This window comes from Cebus imitator, unplaced genomic scaffold (genome assembly GCF_001604975.1).
Source record: "Cebus imitator isolate Cc_AM_T3 unplaced genomic scaffold, Cebus_imitator-1.0 Scaffold85, whole genome shotgun sequence".
Lineage (NCBI taxonomy): Eukaryota > Metazoa > Chordata > Mammalia > Primates > Cebidae > Cebus > Cebus imitator.
In genome coordinates this window covers 466,169-484,233 of record NW_016107400.1, presented here as the reverse complement: position 1 = coordinate 484,233, position 18,065 = coordinate 466,169, and the positions used below count along the sequence as shown (strand labels likewise).

At 41.0% G+C, this 18,065-nt stretch overlaps 1 protein-coding gene across 3 annotated transcripts in view; it reads left to right on the top strand.

Annotated features, from left to right (window-relative positions):
• The window catches only part of SLFN5 (schlafen family member 5), a 47,187-nt gene that overhangs the window by 4,267 nt on the left and 24,855 nt on the right, over window positions 1–18,065 (top strand). For 2 of the 3 annotated variants that reach the window (XM_017534218.2, XM_017534217.2), the window contains exons 2-5: window positions 5,204–6,255; window positions 7,439–7,564; window positions 10,353–11,073; window positions 11,226–17,636. In XM_017534218.2, the coding sequence (XP_017389707.1) occupies window positions 5,244–6,255; window positions 7,439–7,564; window positions 10,353–11,073; window positions 11,226–12,042 (2,676 nt within the window). In that variant the 5' untranslated portion in view covers window positions 5,204–5,243 and the 3' untranslated portion in view covers window positions 12,043–17,636. Of the gene's footprint in view, window positions 1–5,203; window positions 6,256–7,438; window positions 7,565–10,352; window positions 11,074–11,225; window positions 17,637–18,065 lie in introns of those variants that run through there. The other variant, XM_037740529.1, reaches the window with a different exon arrangement.

Below are 18,065 nucleotides of genomic sequence, written 5' to 3'. Positions count from 1 at the left end.
CCTCGGCCTCCCAAAGTGCTGGGATTACAGGCGTGAACCACCGCGTCCGGCCATATCTTTATTTTTTATTTATTATTATTTTTTTGAGATGGAATCTTGCTCTGTCACTCAGGCTGGAGTGCAGTGATGTGATCTCGGCTCACTGCAACCTCCGCCTCCCAGGTTCAAGCAATTCTCTGCCTCAGCCTCCTGAGTAGCTGGGATTACAGGCGTCTGCTACCACGCCCAGCTAAGTTTTGTATTTTTAGTAGAGATGGGGTTTCACCATCTTGGCCAGGCTAGTCTTGAACTCCTGACCTCGTGATCCACCGGCCTCGGTCTTCCAAAGTGCTGGGATTACAGGCGTGAGCCACTGTGCTCGGCTCCAATATATCATTTTTAAAAAATTTATTGTGCATCTAGGCCAGGCGCAAATTTCCTTGAAGGTTTCACTGAGATACCACCTGCACTGCCCATTGTGTGGACTCCCATTTTCAAACAGGTATGGCTGCTACAGAGGCACCTTACACCTTGCAGTGAGTGGCTTGTTGAGTTTGCACTGATGTGATAAGTCAGCACTGGCTCTGAATGTCTCTTTGTGTTGAGTTCCTCGGCTATTTATTCTCATTTGAAACCTGGGTTTTGTTATTGGTTCCCATATATTTGGCACCCTAGGTGGAATCAGGCCATTCCCTTTCCCCCTTTTTGTTCTCTTTTGTGTGTGTTTGTGTTGTGCTGTTTAAAAGTGGTTTGTCCTAAGAAGGAGGATGACAAGGTTGGACACAGGCATAGTTCCTAAAAGCCTATTCAAGCTCACTCACAGTCCAGTGAGTTTGTGGTTTTCCCTGAACTCATGTCCATGTGGACAAACTTCTTTGTGGGTCACCTATAACACCACCTCAGGTTCTTTTTCCATCTTGAGTTTTTGTCCTGAGAGCTTCGTTTTGGTCCACAGGGAGTACTGTCTCTGCTTTTCTGCCTACTGGGGGGACACAGATTGTCTAGTCTGTGTTAGGAGGTGGCCAGCTGTAAGACTGGGGACCTGAGACAGAAAATGCACAAGAATTATACTCCCACTGACAGTCAACAGCTCTTATGGGGTCTTCTAAGTCTAAACACCCTCCTCATCTAGAAAAACTGCTTCTTCTTTGTACAACACTAACTCATGCACCTACCTTCCTAATGGCATGCCTCCAAGGATGATTTGGGCCTTTAGTGGCTACTCTGGGGAACATTTGGCTTGAACAAAATTGTTCATTTGACATGGACCTTAGGAAAGCAGGAATAAGACTTCTCAGGATCAATGGGGCTGCAGTTTTTTATTGGTAGGCAGAGGTCTCCAAATGAAATTCTGATCAAAAATTGCTTCATTAAAAGATTTTTTGCCCAAAACCAATGGGAAACTTGATAGACGTAAGCAACAACAAACTAGACTCATTTCCTTAGTAAATGCTTCTTTTTCTTGTCCTCCAGTTGCCTCCCGGCATCCAGTTCTCTCTTTTCCTCCTTATTCTTCTATTAGGTTGGTGCAAGAGTAATTGTGGTTTTTGCCATTACTTTCAATAACCTCTCTCCTGTACTTCAGTGAACTCCTCACTTCTCTTCCCCTTGTTCAGACCCCTTCCCTTTGCTTAATAATTCTCCTAAAACTCCAAAATTCCAGTTGCCTTTGAATATCCATTTCTCTTATTAAACCAGGTATGTGGACATCTGTAGAATTTAAACCTTTGATCTGAGCTGAATTAAGACTTATACTTAAAGGTTTCCCTAAACCTAGACAAGACCAGCAAAAAAATCATAAAAGAATTTAGAATTCTTCTGGGTATATATGACCCAGGGTTACCGAACATCTATCAACTTGTACACATGTTGGTCAGAAACTCAGGTGCTAAATCCTGGAGGGAAAAAGCTGATTGGACGGACTCGGAAAGGGACACACAGTGTCCCTCTTTCCACAGTAAATCTGAAAGTTTAAAAAAAAAAAATGTCCAAAAAGTAAGGCAAAGTCTCCTAAAAGCCATACCCAAAACATTTCTAATAAAAATCCATTGGACCATGCAAACAAAAAAACAAAACTAACAGACTTTTTTAGGATAGGTTAGAAAGTACCTTCCAACACATCAGTAAAAGAAGGCGGTAAAAAGCAGCCTTTCATCTCATTTTGTCAATGGAGTTAAACATGAAATTGGAGACTTCATTCTAAAACAGAAATTAGAATGGAAAACAGCTGCTTTATCTGAATGGTAACACCTGGCAGAACATTTTGAAAGGGCTTTACAACCAAAATCAGACAGGATTCAAAATAAACTTGTGGCCCGCTTCCCAGTCAACCACCTGTTGACAAGGACACTTAACAAATCTTGTAAACAGAACCAAGACAAATAAAAATCCATCAGTTCAAATCAATGAGGGTGCTCAGAGGAAGGAGAAACTACCCAATACTCTGCCTTTCTCTAAACACTCAAGGTGATTTAACTATAAATACAGGTGGTCAACCTCATCAATTTCTGGTAAACATGGTGCTACTCTTTCTATGTTAAACCCTGTCCCTTTTGTTCAATCTCTTCTTCTGAGTAAACAGATCACACAGGTGGTAGGTATTTCAAATAACCCACATATAACCCACATATTTATTCCATCTCCCAGCCCTTAACTGTAACCCTTGGGCCCTGACTGAAAAAACTTTCCTTCCTGCTCTTTGATACCATGACTACAAATTTAACAGAGACTTAATTTGCAAATGGAATTGTAATATTTATTGATGTTCCAGAGACGTCTCTATACATAATCAAGTTGCACCTGCTTTGAATATACCTTTGCTTTCTCTATAATATGTGATGCATACTCGAAATAAATATCTTGACATCAAACCTGATAGTCTAAGGGGCTAAAAATTCCACTTACATAGGACACATAATTGGAGCAGCAAAATGATAAGCAGAACTTACTAAATTCAGACAGATCCTGTGAAACCATTACCCAGACTTCCCCAATATCCACTGAAGTCAGAAGCAAAGGAAGGGCTCGAACCTATGGTTGAAGGTCTTATATCCAAATGTCCGTTCGTATCCCCTTGTAACACTCCTGCCCTGCCAGCAAAGAAACCAAGTGGATGAAGATACTGATTTAAGACTTTAGAACCATCAAGAAAATTGTATTTTTTTTCCCCAGTAGTACCTAACTCTCACACCATCTTTCATCAATTCTACCTGAAGTCACTTGCTTTACTGTAGTAGAAATTTTCTCTGCCTTTTTCAGTGCACCTCTAGACAACGACAGTCAATACTTTTCTGCCCTTGTCTTGGGGAGGACAATGGTATAACTGGACAGTCATGCTCCAGAGATTCAGTGAAGACCCTGTTTTTGTCCAGGTGCTCAACCAAGAGTTAAAAGATATAAATTTCCCTTGTGATTCAGTTCTGATACAATATAAAAATGATCTCCTACTTTGTTCAGAGAACAAAGAAGCCTGTTAAAAGGATTCCATTTACTTGCTCTCAGTCTTAGCAAAAAAGGGACATAAAATTTTTAAAGCTAAATTATAGTTTTACCAAAACACAATTCATTGTTTTGGGTAAACCTGTCTAAGGAGGGATAAGTATTTTCTCCTGATAGACTAAAGATTGTCCAAAGTTATTGTCAAACCCTCACAAAATGGCAGAAGAGAGGATTTCTAGGTTTACCTAGTATATTGCAGACAACAGGTGCCAAAGTTTTCTGAAATTGAAGCACCCCTTTATGGATGGACTAGGTCTTCAATGAGGGATTCTCTCCTTTGAAAGTCCAAACATAAAGACCTCCTGGAACCTGAAATAAGTTCTTCAACAGCATCCTTCCCAAAGCACCCCAACTATAGAAAGCCATTTTGTCTATTTGTGCAAGAGAGATCTGGGCAAGCCCTTGGGACTTTAACTCCATGGAAACCATTAAAACCCCATTATTTACCATAGCCTCACTCTTGACCCGTTTCAAAGACTTATTTCTCTTGTTTTAAGGCATTCGCTGTCACTGCAAAACTAGATAATGCTTCTGCCAAACTGGCTCTAGGCTCTCTCCCTGCTTGACCTCATGGTTTCTCATGCAGCGCAGACGTTACTTTTTTATTTTTGAGATGGAGCCTTGCTCTGTCACCCAGGCTGGAGTGCAGTGGCACAATCTCGGCTCACTGCAACCTCTGCCTCCGAGGTTCAAGTGAGTCTCCTACCTCAACTCCTGAGTAGCTGGGACTATAGATGCACACCACCACACCCTGCTAATTTTTGTACTTTTAGTGGAGACAGGGTTTTACCATGTTGTCAGGCTGGTCTCAAAGTCCCGACCTCAGGTGATCCTCCCACCTCAGACTCCGAAACTGTTGGGATTACAGGCGTGAGCCACTGTGCCCAGCCTGCACAGACATTAGTATTGACTGAGAACACATAACACTTGTCAGCCAGCACCGCTTGTGAGTTTCTGTTACTCTCTTCCTCTCACATTACTATTCATCAGAAACACTCAGAATCCTGCTTCTCTCCTGCCCCTACCAGAGGAAGGGGATCCACGATAATTTAACCATGATTATCTTATCATGGTTAAATAACTTTCTGTATCTGGCTGAGATTAATTGAGGATTAATTAGTCCTCTCATTGAGGATGCTGACCTAATATTATTTGTTGATGTATTATAACTCAAAACTGAAACTGGAAGTTATCAAGCAGGATATGTTATCTCTAGTTTAAGTTCTTCTTTTCTAAAAAAAAAAAAAAATCCAATTCTCTTTATTTATTAATATTATTTTAACCTTAATTTTAGTTTCAGGGGTACATGTGCCAGTTTTATAGGTAAATTGTGTGTTGCAGGGATTTGGTGTACAAAGTATTTCCTCACTCAAGTAATAAGCTTAGTATCCAATAGGTAGTTTTACGATCCTTACCTTCCTCCCAACCTCCACCCTCAAGTAGGCCCCCCCATGTCTGTTGTTCCCTTCTTTGTGTACATATGTACTTGTTGTTTAGCTCCCACTTATAAGTGAGAACATCCAGTATTTGGTTTTCTCTTCCTGTGTTAGTTTGCTTAGGATCATGGCCTTCAGCTCCATCCATGTTCCCGCAAAAGACATAATTTCATCCTTTTTTATGGCTGCATAGTATTCCATGGTGTATATGTACCACATTTTCTTTATCCAGTCTACTGTTAATGGGTATTTAGGTCCTGTTCTAACGGTTCCATCTTTCTGTTTTCCAGGAGAACATTTCAGGATAGGAATAGGCCAAGTCCTGAGAAGATGAGTCTTAGGATTGATTTGGATACAAACTTTCCTGAGTGTGTTGTAGATGCAGGAAAAGTCACCCTTGGGACTCAGCAGAGGCAGGAGATGGACCCTCGCCTGCGGGAGAAACAGAATGAAATCATCCTGCAGGCAGTGTGTGCTCTGCTGAATTCTGGTGGGGGCGTAATCAAGGCTGAGATTGAAAACAAAGGCTACAATTATGAGACTCATGGATTAGGATTGGATGTGCCTCCAATTTTCAGAAGATATTTAGATGCAATGCAGAAGGAAAACTACTTTTTGATGTTTGTGAAATCATGGGACATGGAGGATGGCGTGCCACTTGCTACCTTATGCTCCAATTTGTACCACAGACAGAGAACATCCACTGATATCATGGATTCTCAGGAAGCTCTGGCATTCCTCAAAAGGAGGACTCAGACTCCTATGAATATTAATGTTTCCAATTCATTAAGTCCACAGGCAGCTCAGGGTAGTTTACAACATGAAGGCAACATAAATGCCTCAGCTGCTGCTTTATTTGATAGAAAGCGGCTTCAGTACCTGGAAAAACTCAACTTTCCTGAGTCTACACATGTTGAATTTGTGATGTTCTCGACAGACGTGTCACACTGTGTTAAAGACAGACTTCCGAAGTGTGTTTCTGCATTTGCAAATACTGAAGGAGGATGTGTATTTTTTGGTGTGCACGATGCGACTTGTCAAGTGATTGGATGTGAAAAAGAGAAAATAGACCTTACCAGCTTGAGGACTTCTATTGATAGCTGTATTAAGAAGTTACCTGTCCATCATTTCTGCACACAGAGGCCTGAGATACAATATGTCGTTAACTTTCTTGAAGTACATGATAAGGGGGCTCTCCATGGATATGTCTGTGCAATCAAGGTGGAGCGATTCTGCTGTGCAGTGTTTGCCAAAGTGCCCAGTTCCTGGCAGGTGAAAGACAACCGTGTGAGACAGTTGCTCACAAGAGAATGGACTGCTTGGATGATGAAAGCCGACCCAGGTCAGGGAGCAAGATCAACAATGGTTGTAATGTTTGCTGGCAGCAGGGCAGGGCGGGGCAGAGAGGAAAGAGAGGTATGGTTTTCCTTGGAATCTGGGGAAAGATTTAGTCTCTGAGTTGCAAATATCTGACTTATTAATTCCTGTAGATGCAGTTCATGGATTATTGCCCCTTCCTTTCTTTTACCATCTTAAATAGCCTTTATTCAACAGATGCCCTGGCTAGTAGCCCCATTAGAGGCTGGTGCAGGAGGCTGTTTGACCTAGTTATTTCAATTTTCACATCTTATGTTCATATTCAAGCCTCTTCTCTTATTTTTCAATTATGAGCTTGCATTTAAGTATTTAGGAAATTTCTTTTTTTCACATGTACAGATGTGTCCCCTTTAACTTGCTGTCATTTTCCTCTGAATTTCACTTCTTAAATATTCTCCCTTTCTCACTGCCCACTTCCATTTTTTGAACCAAAACATGACCAAATCATGGCTTTCCCTCTCCTTTTTCACTTTTCCTTTGGGGAGCCAGTACGTGATAAGCCAAAGAAGACAGTTGGTGACGTGCATCCACCCTGGAAAAGGAAAGCCTGTGATAAAATTAAACAAGAGAAAACCAATGGTAACTTCTTCAACAGCCCAAAAAAAGTCCCCTTCAGAATTTGCTGAGATATCTATATCCTTTGGCCTTTGCATCTTCTCGTCATATTTCTTTAAAAAATAGCATTGTAAAAATATAAAAATAGGCTGGGTGTGGTGGCTCACACCTATAACCCCAGCACTTTGGGAGGCAGAGACCTGCCTGAGGTCAGGAGTTCAAGACCAGCCTGGCCAAAATAGTGAAACTCTTTCTCTACCTAAAATACAAAAAATTAGCTGAGTGTGTTGCAATGAGCTGAGATCATGCCACTGCACTCCAGCCTGGGCAACAGAGTGAGACTGTCTCAAAAAAATAAATAAAAATAGTTTTGTTTTGACATAATAAAATTTAAAAGTGCTGGTTCATGCTAGGTTATTTTTTTTCTTCAAAAACCTCAGTAGGCTTTCCTGAGCTGAACTGAGATGTGAAGGCAAGTATCTGTGGGCCGTGGCTTGATCTGTAAGACTAGGTGAAAGATTTCGCAGTACCGCTCAGCTATAAGTTGGGGTCTGCCGTTTTGCATATTGAATCCTTGGTTCTTGTTTCCTAAGATCTTTCCAGGTGTCCTGAGATGGTCCTTGCGCTGAGTTTGTCATCTGCCACACCCCTCAGCAACACCGTGTGCATTCATAAGAATCTGGAAGGTCTGAAAGAGCAGCAGAAACGCTACTTTCCAGGTAATTAGCCATCTCTGGTTGCTTTGGAATATGCTGATTATTCATTCATATAAAAAATGGACTCCTACTTTATATTATATACAGGATCAATTCCAGAGGCTTAAGGACTTAAATATGAGAACCAAACCTTTAAAACTTTTAGTAGAAAATGTATATAAATAATTATGCCATTGGGGTAGGAAAGGATTTCCTAAACCAGACGCAAAAGGATCAAACTTAAACAAAAAGATTGATAAATTTCACTACATTAAAATTAAGAACTGTTCCTCAAAATATACCTTAAAGAAAGTGAAAAGACTGGGCACAGTGCTCATATGTGTAATTCCAGCACTTTGGGAGGGTGAGGTGTGGAGCTGCTTAAGTCCAGAGGTTTGAGGCAAGCCTGGGCAACATAGCAAGACTCATCGACAAAGGGGCAGCACTCTCCTACACCCAGCTAAATGTTTGACTTTTGTAGAGACAGAGTCTTCCTGTGTTGCCCAGGTTGGTTTCAAACTCCTGGATTCAAGCAATCCTTCCACCTGAGCTTCCCGAAGTGCTGGGGTTACAGGCATAAGCCACCACTCCCAGCTACCAGTCTTTTTTTTTTTTTTTTTTGAGATGGAGTTTCGCTCTTGTTGCCCAGGCTGGAGTGCAATGGTGTAACCTTGGCTCATTGCAACCTCTGCCTCCCAGGTTCAAGTGATTCTCCTGCCTTAGCCTCCTGGGTAGCTGGGATCAGAGGTGTACCCACCACGCCCAGCTAATTTTTTGTATTTTTAGTAGGGATGGGGTTTTGCCATGTTGGCCAAGCTGGTCTTGAACTGCCTCAGCCTCCCAAAGAGTTGGGATTACGGGCGTGAACCACCACATCCAGACCAGTCATTTTTTTAATGGACTTTTAGATGATGTCTAATTTTTTCCTTTTAAAACAATGCTGCAATATACATCTTCCTACACCTCCTACCTGAGGTGTTCTTTAAGGATAAATTCCAAGTAGTAATAATTGCTTGTAAATTTAGATGCATATTGCCAGATTGTAATCCAAAACATATACCCAAATACACTTTTACCAACGTGGTATTATCATGTCATTTCTTTTCTGGAAGAAGCTTAGAATCGTTTTATCCTACCAAAAAGAAAAAAAGATGGCTGGGTGAGGTGGCTCACACTACAATCTCAGCACTCTAAGAGACTGAGGTGGGAGGATCACTTGTGCCTAGGAGTTTAAGACCAGCCTGGCAACATGCTGAAACCCTGTCTCAAAAAAAAAAAAATTAAAAAATTAGTTGGATATGGTGGCGTGCACTTGTAGTCCCAGCTACCTAGAAAGCTGAGGTGAGAGAATTACCTGAGCTCAGGAAGTAGGGGCTGCAGTGAGCTATGATTGTACCATTGTACTCCAGCTTAGGTGACAGAGCAAGACCCCATCTAACAATAACAACAAAAAAGTCTCCTTCATGCTGTCCCTTTTTAGTCAAACTCTCCCCAAATCCCTAACCTCTGGCATCCATTGATCTGTTGCCTGTACCTACAGCTGTGCTTTACAGAATGTCGTGTAAGTGAAACCACATAGTACGTAATCTTGCCAGGTGTTAAGATGGCACCCTCATGCCTTCCTCCCCATCCTTGTTTCCACTGCTTTGCCTCTCACTTTGGTTGTCAGCAACACAAACTGCTTGGAGTGACCTGAATGGACTTTGGTTTTTTTTTTTTTTTNAGTCCTGGTTGGCTGCCTTCTTGGCAGAGTTCTCATTTCTCAACTTGGTTTCATTGTGTTTTTTTCAACAGACAGGATCTCGCTCTGTTCCCCAGGCTAGAGTGCAGTGGTGTGACCTCAGCTCACTGCAACCTCAGCCTCCTGGGTTCAAGCAATTCTCGTGCCTCAGCCCCCCGAGTAGCTGGGATTACAGGCACACACCACCATGCCTGGCTAATTTTTGTATTATGTGTAGAGATGGGATTTCACCATGTTGGCCAGGCTGATCTTAAACTCCTGGGCTTAAGTGATCCGCCCGCTTCGGCCTCCCAGAGTGCTGGGATTACAGGCGTGAGCCACCATGCCTGGCTTCCTTGCTATTTCTTGTCCCTGAGTGTTACTCATGTGTCCTCTTTTGACTGTCTCTCTATTCTCCTCAACTCCCTAATTCCAAGTCGTCCTTTAAAAACAACTCAGGGTTGAGTGTGGTGGCTCACACCTGTAATCCCAGCACTTTGGGAGGCTGAAGAGAGAGAATCACTTGAGGCCAGGAGTTCAAGACCAGCCTGGCCAACATGGTGAAACCCCATCTCTACAAATAATACAAAACTTAGCCGGGTGTGGTGGCGCATGCCTGTAGTCCCAGCTACTCGAAAGGCTAAGGCAGGAGAATCACTTGAGCCCAGAAGACGGAGGTTGCAGTAAGCTGAGATGGCGCCACTGTTCTCCTGCCTGCGAAACAGAGCAAAACTGTCTCATAAAAACAAAAACAACAACAACAAAAACAAGAATCAGCTCAGGTGTTCCCTTCTTCATAAAGACTTTTATATTTTCTTCTTTCCTAAACTGTACCTTTCCTTGGTATTCACATAATACTTTGTGCCCTTCTCTCTGGTTGTATGGACCATTTTGTACCATAATTATTATCTCTGTTTATACCAGCTAATAAATGCTCCAAAAAATAAGAATTGTTTATCTTTTTATTACTAATGTATAACCTATTGTAGATACATGATAGGGTCCCGATGTTGATTGAATCTTCTACGTATAATGATGATTACTAGTTTGTCTGAGGATTTTCTAATTTATTCCAATTCTTTCCCTGTCTAGTATTTTCAGACAGAGTGGTGTATACTCCAGAAAGCCTCTACAGGGAGCTCTTCTCACAACATAAAGGACTCAGAGACTTAATAAATACAGAAATGCGCCCTTTTTCTCAAGGAATATTGATTTTTTCTCGAAGTTGGGCTGTGGACTTAGGTCTGAAAGAGAAGCAGGGGGTCATCTGTGATGCTCTTCTAATTTCCCAGAACAACACCCCTATTCTCTATACCATCTTCAACGAGTGGGATGCAGGGTGCAAGGGCTATTCTATGATAGTTGCCTATTCTTTGAAGCAGAGGCTGGTGAACATAGGTGGTTACACTGGGAGATTATGCATCACTCCCTTGGTCTGTGTGCTGAATTCTGATAGAAGCTCACAAGGCGTTTACAGTTCATATTTACAAATTTACCCCGAATCCTATAACGTCATGAAACCCTTGCACATGGAAGCCCTGTTACAGTCCCTCGTGATAGTCTTGCTTGGGTTCAAATCCTTCTTAAGTGAAGAGTTGGGCTCTGAGGTTTTGAACCTACTGACAGATAAACAGTATCAATTGCTTTCAAAGAACCTTCGCAAGGCCAGAGAGTTGTTTGTTCATGGCTTACCTGGATCAGGGAAGACTATCTTGGCTCTTAGGATCATGGAGAAGATCAAGAATGTGTTTCGCTGTGAACCGGATAACATTCTCTACATCTGTGAAAACCAGCCCCTGAGGAAGTTGGTGAGGTATGTTGCCTGTCTTTTCTTGAGTGACTGTGGCTGGTGTGGCTTTCAGTTTACTTGCTAAAATTCATATGTATTTACCATGCCCAGAGGAGTTAAGAGTAGAATTGGCTTTGTTTGTTTCATCAGGGAAAACCTGATTGTGTTTCTTACAGTTGCAGCACGAAAAAGATCTGCCAGGCAGTGACCCGGAAAACCTTCATGAAAAACGGCTTTGAACACATCCAGCACATTGTCATTGATGAAGCTCAGAATTTCCGCACTGAAGATGGGGACTGGTATTCAAAGGCAAAGTTCATCACTCAGACAGCAAGGGATGGCCCAGGAATTCTCTGGATCTTTCTGGACTACTTTCAGACCAATCACTTGAGTTGCAGTGGCCTCCCCCCTCCCTCAGACCAGTTTCCAAGAGAAGAGATCACCAGAGTGGTCCGCAATGCAGTTCCAATTGCCAATTACCTACAACATGTAATGCAGGAAGTCAAAGAAAATCCTCCACCTAACCTGCCCCCTGGGGCCCTGGTGATGTACCACGAACCTAAATGGGCTGAAGGTGTCCCAGGCAACTTAGAGATTATTGCAGACTTGAGCTTGGAGGAGATACTGATTTACGTAGCAGAGAAGTGCCGTTTTCTCTTGAGGAATGGTTATTTTCCCAAGGATATTGCTGTGCTTTTCAGCAAAGCAGGTGAAGTGGAAAAATATAAAGACAAGCTTCTAACAGCAATGAGGAAGAGGAAAATGTCTCAGCTCAATGAGGAATCTGATCCGTTACTGCAGATCGGGGACGCGTCTGATGTTCTGGCCGATCACATTGTGTTGGACAATATCCGTCGCTTTTCAGGCCTGGAAAGAAACATCGTGTTTGGAATCAATCCAGGAGTAGCCCAGCCGGCTGGGGTCTACAATCTTCTGCTCTGTTTGGCTTCTAGGGCAAAAAGACATCTGTACATTCTGAAGGCTTCTATGTGATAGGAGAACCCCAGGCTAAGAAACAAGTAAGTGGTTCTCATCTCTAATCAAATCATTTGATCCAAACATGTAAGCACACACTCACTTATTAAGCCACGTACTCTTCTAGGTGCTGGGGATTGAGGACGAATCAATGTAAGGTTTCTCCTTTAGGGCAGAGACAGACCACTGACAAGTACACAGATAGACAAGGGGTTTCCCATAGTAATAAGGAATATCAGCAATTAGAGGCCCCTGAGACTCAGAGATGTGTGTGTGTGTGTGTGTGTGTGTGTGTGTGTGTGTGTAGGCAGATGGAGGGATGCGGTGGTTATTTTGGGTGGTCAGGGAAGTGCTCAGGGAGGGAAGAAAGTGTCATGAAAAGACCTGAGTGTGCCAGGCAGACTCAGATGTCTTTGTTGTTTTTAACATGGCCACGTGCGGAAACGCTTGAATGGGATGTGCAAGCAGAATGTGAAGGATGGAGCGGTGGCTCATCTGGCCTTGTAGGGGCCAGGAACAGGCAAGACATGTTTTGAAATGTAAGATCACGGGCTGTTTTTCGCAAGACCACATGATGTTACTTTATTCTTTTCTGCTTTTGCTTTTAATGGCATTAGATGGTTTTTGATCACTATATTTTAAGATACTTTTTGTATGCCTTTTGGTTATCTGGAATCTGCTCCTTAGCTCTGCTTTTTTATCCTTATGGAGCATCGTAGGTTACTACATGAAGGGAAGACTGCCACAGCCCCCCAGGGAGGCACACTATGTTTTATTGATTGATTTTAAGATGATACAGGGCCTAGGAGGACGAATGTATTGGACTTGAAGGTTACATTTTGTTTTTTCATTTAATTTAATAACCAACAAAATGACAAAATCAGTTTAATATCGTACTTCTCCTAAGTCTTCAGGATTTTAGCTAGTCTTTCAAAAGCCATTGCTACAAAAGTGCAAATTTTTCATTTCCTGTGGGTCTCTAGAAATTCTCTAAATATTTAAAGCCAACAAATCCATCTTTTCTGAGAGACAAAAACTAAAAAATTCAAAGAGTTAATTCTCTATTCAAAACAGCAAGACCCTGCTATTTCCCAAGAATCAAGAAATTTAAAATTGTAAGAAGTATGAACTTGAGGCTAGAATTGGTTTATTTCTGGCAGCTACCGACAATATTAAGAACTTTACTCTTTAAGACAATTTCACAGGAAAGCATGAAATTAATCTATTGTAAAATGTTTTTATGACTAACTTGGATTATACTGCAAATCACTAGTAAGTAGAGATATATTTAAGATAAAATGATTAATATAACAAGTGGTAATTCTGAATAAAGATCTGAATAAATCCAGATTACAGACTCTCCCTTTACCAATATGTAAAAGAATGCACAAAATTAGTAAAAATATAGCCCAAAATTTACTGGCAACAGAGAAGCAAAGAATGGAGTTTTAACCTTACACTATAAACATCTAACAGATATGTATGAAAATTTTAAAAATAGAATAGGTTGGGCACGGTGGCTCATGCTTATAATTCCAAGACTTTAGGAGGCCAAGGTGGGAGGATTATTTGAGCCCAGGAGTTCAAAACCAGCTTGGGCAACATAGTGAGACCCTGTCTCTCAAAAATAAATAAATAAATTTAGCTGGGAATGATGGTGAACACCTGGAGTCCCATCTACTTAGAAGGCTGAGGCAGGAAGATCACTTGAGCTCAGGAGTCTGAGGTTACAGTGAGCTGTGATCCTGCCAGCGCACTCCAGCCTGGGTGACAGAGCAAGCCCCTGTCTCTAAAAAATAAATAAATAAAATAAAAAATAGAATTTAAAAGTTTTACATAAAGGCATAGCTACTATCTCATCTGCCCAGTGTAGTCATGAATAGATGTCACATAAAGAAAAGAAAACCAGAATTCTTGTTAATATGACCAATTTGAAGGGTGGTGGCGGAGGTATTGAGCAGGCAGCTCAGGGAAACACCAGGTAGACACTATAGCATAGAATTCCCTGACTGTCCCCAAGAACTCTCTGTAGATACAGGAGGGATTTTCCAGAATTTCACATGAATTCAACAAAGGGGTCTGTGTCTTATTCCTGCATGCTTTGCCTCCTTCATGGAATTCAGCAGATATAATGGAATTTCCTAGGCAGCAATCAAGAGTAGAAACCAGGTTAACAGCGAGGGCCTCATCTCACACCAGATCAGATCAGGCTTCAGAAAAGTAGATGGAAGACACTACCCAGGCCTCCAGCTATACAATGGAGAGGAAGCCAAACAAGTGTGTTTCTCTAAGAAAGTTGTCAAGGAGAGCCCTTCTATGCCATCTTAAAGTAAAAAGAAAGACTCTACCCAGCGACCCTCATTAAGCATTAGAAAGATAAGTCGTCTGATCATTAGGCAGAAAGACAACAGGGAAAAAATGTAAAAAATAAACATGGCATAAACCAGATGAAGAATCCATCCTGAAAGGATGTATAACTCAGGGGACAAAAGACAACTCACCATAGGTCGGGCGCCGTGGCACACTTTGGGAGCCTCCCAGCACTTTGGGAGGCCAAGGCAGTTGTATCACCTGAAGTCAGGAGTTTGTGACCAGCCTGGCCAACATGGTGAAACCCTGTCTCTACTAAAAATGCAAAAATTAGCTGGGTGTGATAGTGCACACCTGTAATACCAGCTACTTGGGAGGCTGAGGCATGAGAATTGCTTGAACTCAGGAGGCAGAAGTTATGGTGAGCCAAGATCGCACCATTGCACTCCAGCCTGGGTGACAGAGTGAGACCCTGTCTCAAAAAACAAACAAAATCTCCCCATAGATGTCCATGCCATAGAAGAATTTGAGAAGTCTATAAATTCAATAAAGCAAGAGTTGAAAGCCTGTCCCACTACACCCAAGTTTTTCCTCTCTGAATTGCAGACTAGAAACTCTAGGGTACTAAGCTGGGGCAGTCACAGAGGTGACCTCATCTGTTTCCCACATCCTACATTACGACAGGGATCAGGGATCAGTATCCTTCACTGACTGATTTCCAATATCTTGAGGCCTATTGTTTCATCTATTTTGTCTGATTTTGCAGTTGTTTTAGAAGGGAAGATAAATATGGTCCCGGTTCCTCTATCTTGACCACAAGTGTCTAAGAAGACAGTGAAGCAATATGTGTATAGTTCTTAAGGAAATAAATTCTGACCTAAAAATATTAAACTTAGTCAAAATATTATTCTAGTACAAAGGCAGCACATGGGTATTTTTGAACATAAAAGAGTCCTAGAAATACAGGACTCATGAATCATCCTTTAAGAAAAGTTACGCAGTAAGGAAATCTAGATAAGCAAAAATATGTGAAAATAAAATATTATTATAATTGGACCAAAATGAAGCTTAAATCCATTCACGTATATATATAATTAAGATATGTAGGAATAATAATTACGGAAAAGAATGTTACAAACCTTCACAAGGTAAAGATATTTTTATATCAGGTAGATTCTTCTGTTTCAATCTATAAAACCAGGGTTTAGATCATTAAAAAAAACAAACAAAAGTAATTTATTGAAATCATTAGAGAGGACCTGATAGAATAAAAGGACAAACTGACCAAATAGGCTTTAGAGGGGAGAGGTGCCTGAGAAGCTACAAGGACCTAGCCGGCAGGGGTGACTTGACCATAGTCATGTTTTTTACTTGATTTAAGAAGGGTTAAATTACAGTGAGAGACTTTCACTTGCCTAGTTTGCATACTCAACTCTTCTCTAGCATAGGGCAGGTTCCTTGGTTGAATAATTTCCACAAAACATGATGTAAAGTGGAAAGATCACTTCCCCCAGAGAATATCAGTTACCAAAATAGAATGAAAGGATGTTGGGTAGATCAAAACAACAGATGTGCATTATAGCAATTAACTAAAGTTAGGGAGTGGGAAAGTTTGAGTGCCAATATGTATTTCAAGACAACTTTAAAAATGGCTCCAAACATTTTATGCTTTTTGCAATTTAGTCATTTTAATATTAGAAAAATCTTCGTGTAACTAAAAGTTCTTGAGTTGAAGAAATATTCTGTAGTTCAGCTCTTCCTTCAATTTGATTACTTAATTTTTATTTTGTTCAAGCAAAATAAATATAAAAATAATTTTAAAATAGTATGTATCATATCATTCCATTTAACATAACTCTATCTAGCTGTTCCCGTGTTTTCTCTGCTATATTTTAAAGCTTTCTGGAATATTATTAACCTTGAATATTTCTAGTTGATGAACTTATAAGTGATTTGTTGTTTTCTTTTCTCTTTCAGTATTGCTAGAATTAATTTTATTGACTTTGCACCTTTGTATAAAGACCTTGAAGGTCACATGCTGAAATCACCCTCTACTAAAACAATCTTCTAGAAATAATAGAGAAAATTTTAAAACATTACCATATACATAGCCATCCTCACAAACAAGAAAAGCATCTCTCCATGGATTAAAACCTATGAGGCATTTGTTCGTACAGGTAGGGAAGCGCTGGGTAAACTGCAGTATACACTGAGGCTGGCACCACCACAGGCCAGGACAACTATTGTCACAAAGCCAGGACAGACTCTCCCAACCAGAAAGTGTTGCCCTGAGGGGAGGCCAAATCCATTTTGCCCCCAGTTAGCGAGACCAAAGCCTAAAACTAAAATACCCATGCTTCAGGGTTCGTCGGTGTTGACACTGATGGCATTTTGGGCTGGACAGTCCTTTATTGTGAGAGGCTTCCCTACACACTGTAGGATGTTTAGCAGCGTTCTTGGCCCTACTCCCTAGAGGCCAGTAGCAACTCCACCAGCCTCCTTCCCCTACCCCAGGGTTGGATGTCAGTTGTGACAACCAAAAATATCTCCAGACATTGCCAAATGTCCCTTGGATGGCAAAATCACCGCCACCATACCTCTTTTGACTAAAAGAGTTTCCAGAACAGTAGCAGAATATATAAGTCAAGCATAACACATTATAGTCAAGATTCAGAACATCAAAGATTCTTTTTGATTCCTAAAAGAAAAAAGTTTAGAAAATCTACAAAAAGAAGAGTGAATTTGACAATAACTATTTCACTAGCAAGATTAGATGTAAGCAGAATACAGGCAGCAACATTGAACTTAGACTTCTCTCCCCATACTATCATTCAGAGTAGAGAGCAAAATAAATAGATTTTCTGACTGGAACAAGTGGGAATAATGTACTCACATTATTCATCTTCATGTAGGGATGGGCTATAAGTGATTTTTAAAAAACTTCCTACTTGTCCCAAGTCAGAAAACCTATTCATATAGGGATGCGCTATTAGCAAGCGTATATGAATAATGTACTCTAGCAAGAAAAAAAAATGAACTGAGAAGAAAGTAGTGGTTTTGAGAAGGAAAGGTGAACAAATAAATTAGTGAAACATAAGATTAAGTCTATACATATTATTTTCTAATTGCCTAGTATGTCAGACTACATCTAGTTAGAAAATAATGATGAAAGAAAAAGCCATATTGTAATTCCAACAAAAAGATAAAATAATTAAGAATAACTGCAACAAGAAAGTATAAGCTCTTCAGGAATAAAACTATACAATGAAACTAAAGAGCACAAATAAGAACTTAGATAAAAAGCAGACCACGTTTTTGGATAAGAAGATTAAAAATTATAAATATATCAATTTTCACTAACTTAATCTGTAAATTCAGTGTGATGCCAATAAAAATGCCAACAGATTTTCCCGAATAGCATTGAAATGATTTTAAAAGTTATTGAAGACCAAGCATGGTGGCTCAAGCCTGTAATCCCAGCACTTTGGGAGGCCGAGGCAGGTGGGTTGCCTGAGTCCAGGAGTCTGAGACCAGCCTGGGCAACATGGTAAAATCCTGTCTCTACTAAAGATGCAAAAAATTAGCTGGGTATGGTGGTGCACACCTGTAGTCCTAGCTACTTGGGAGGCTGAGGTGAGAGAGTCACCCGAGCCTGGGGAGGTTGAGGCTGTAGTGAGCCCAGATCACATTACTGCACTGCAGTCTGGGCAGCCAGAGTGAGATCCTGTCTC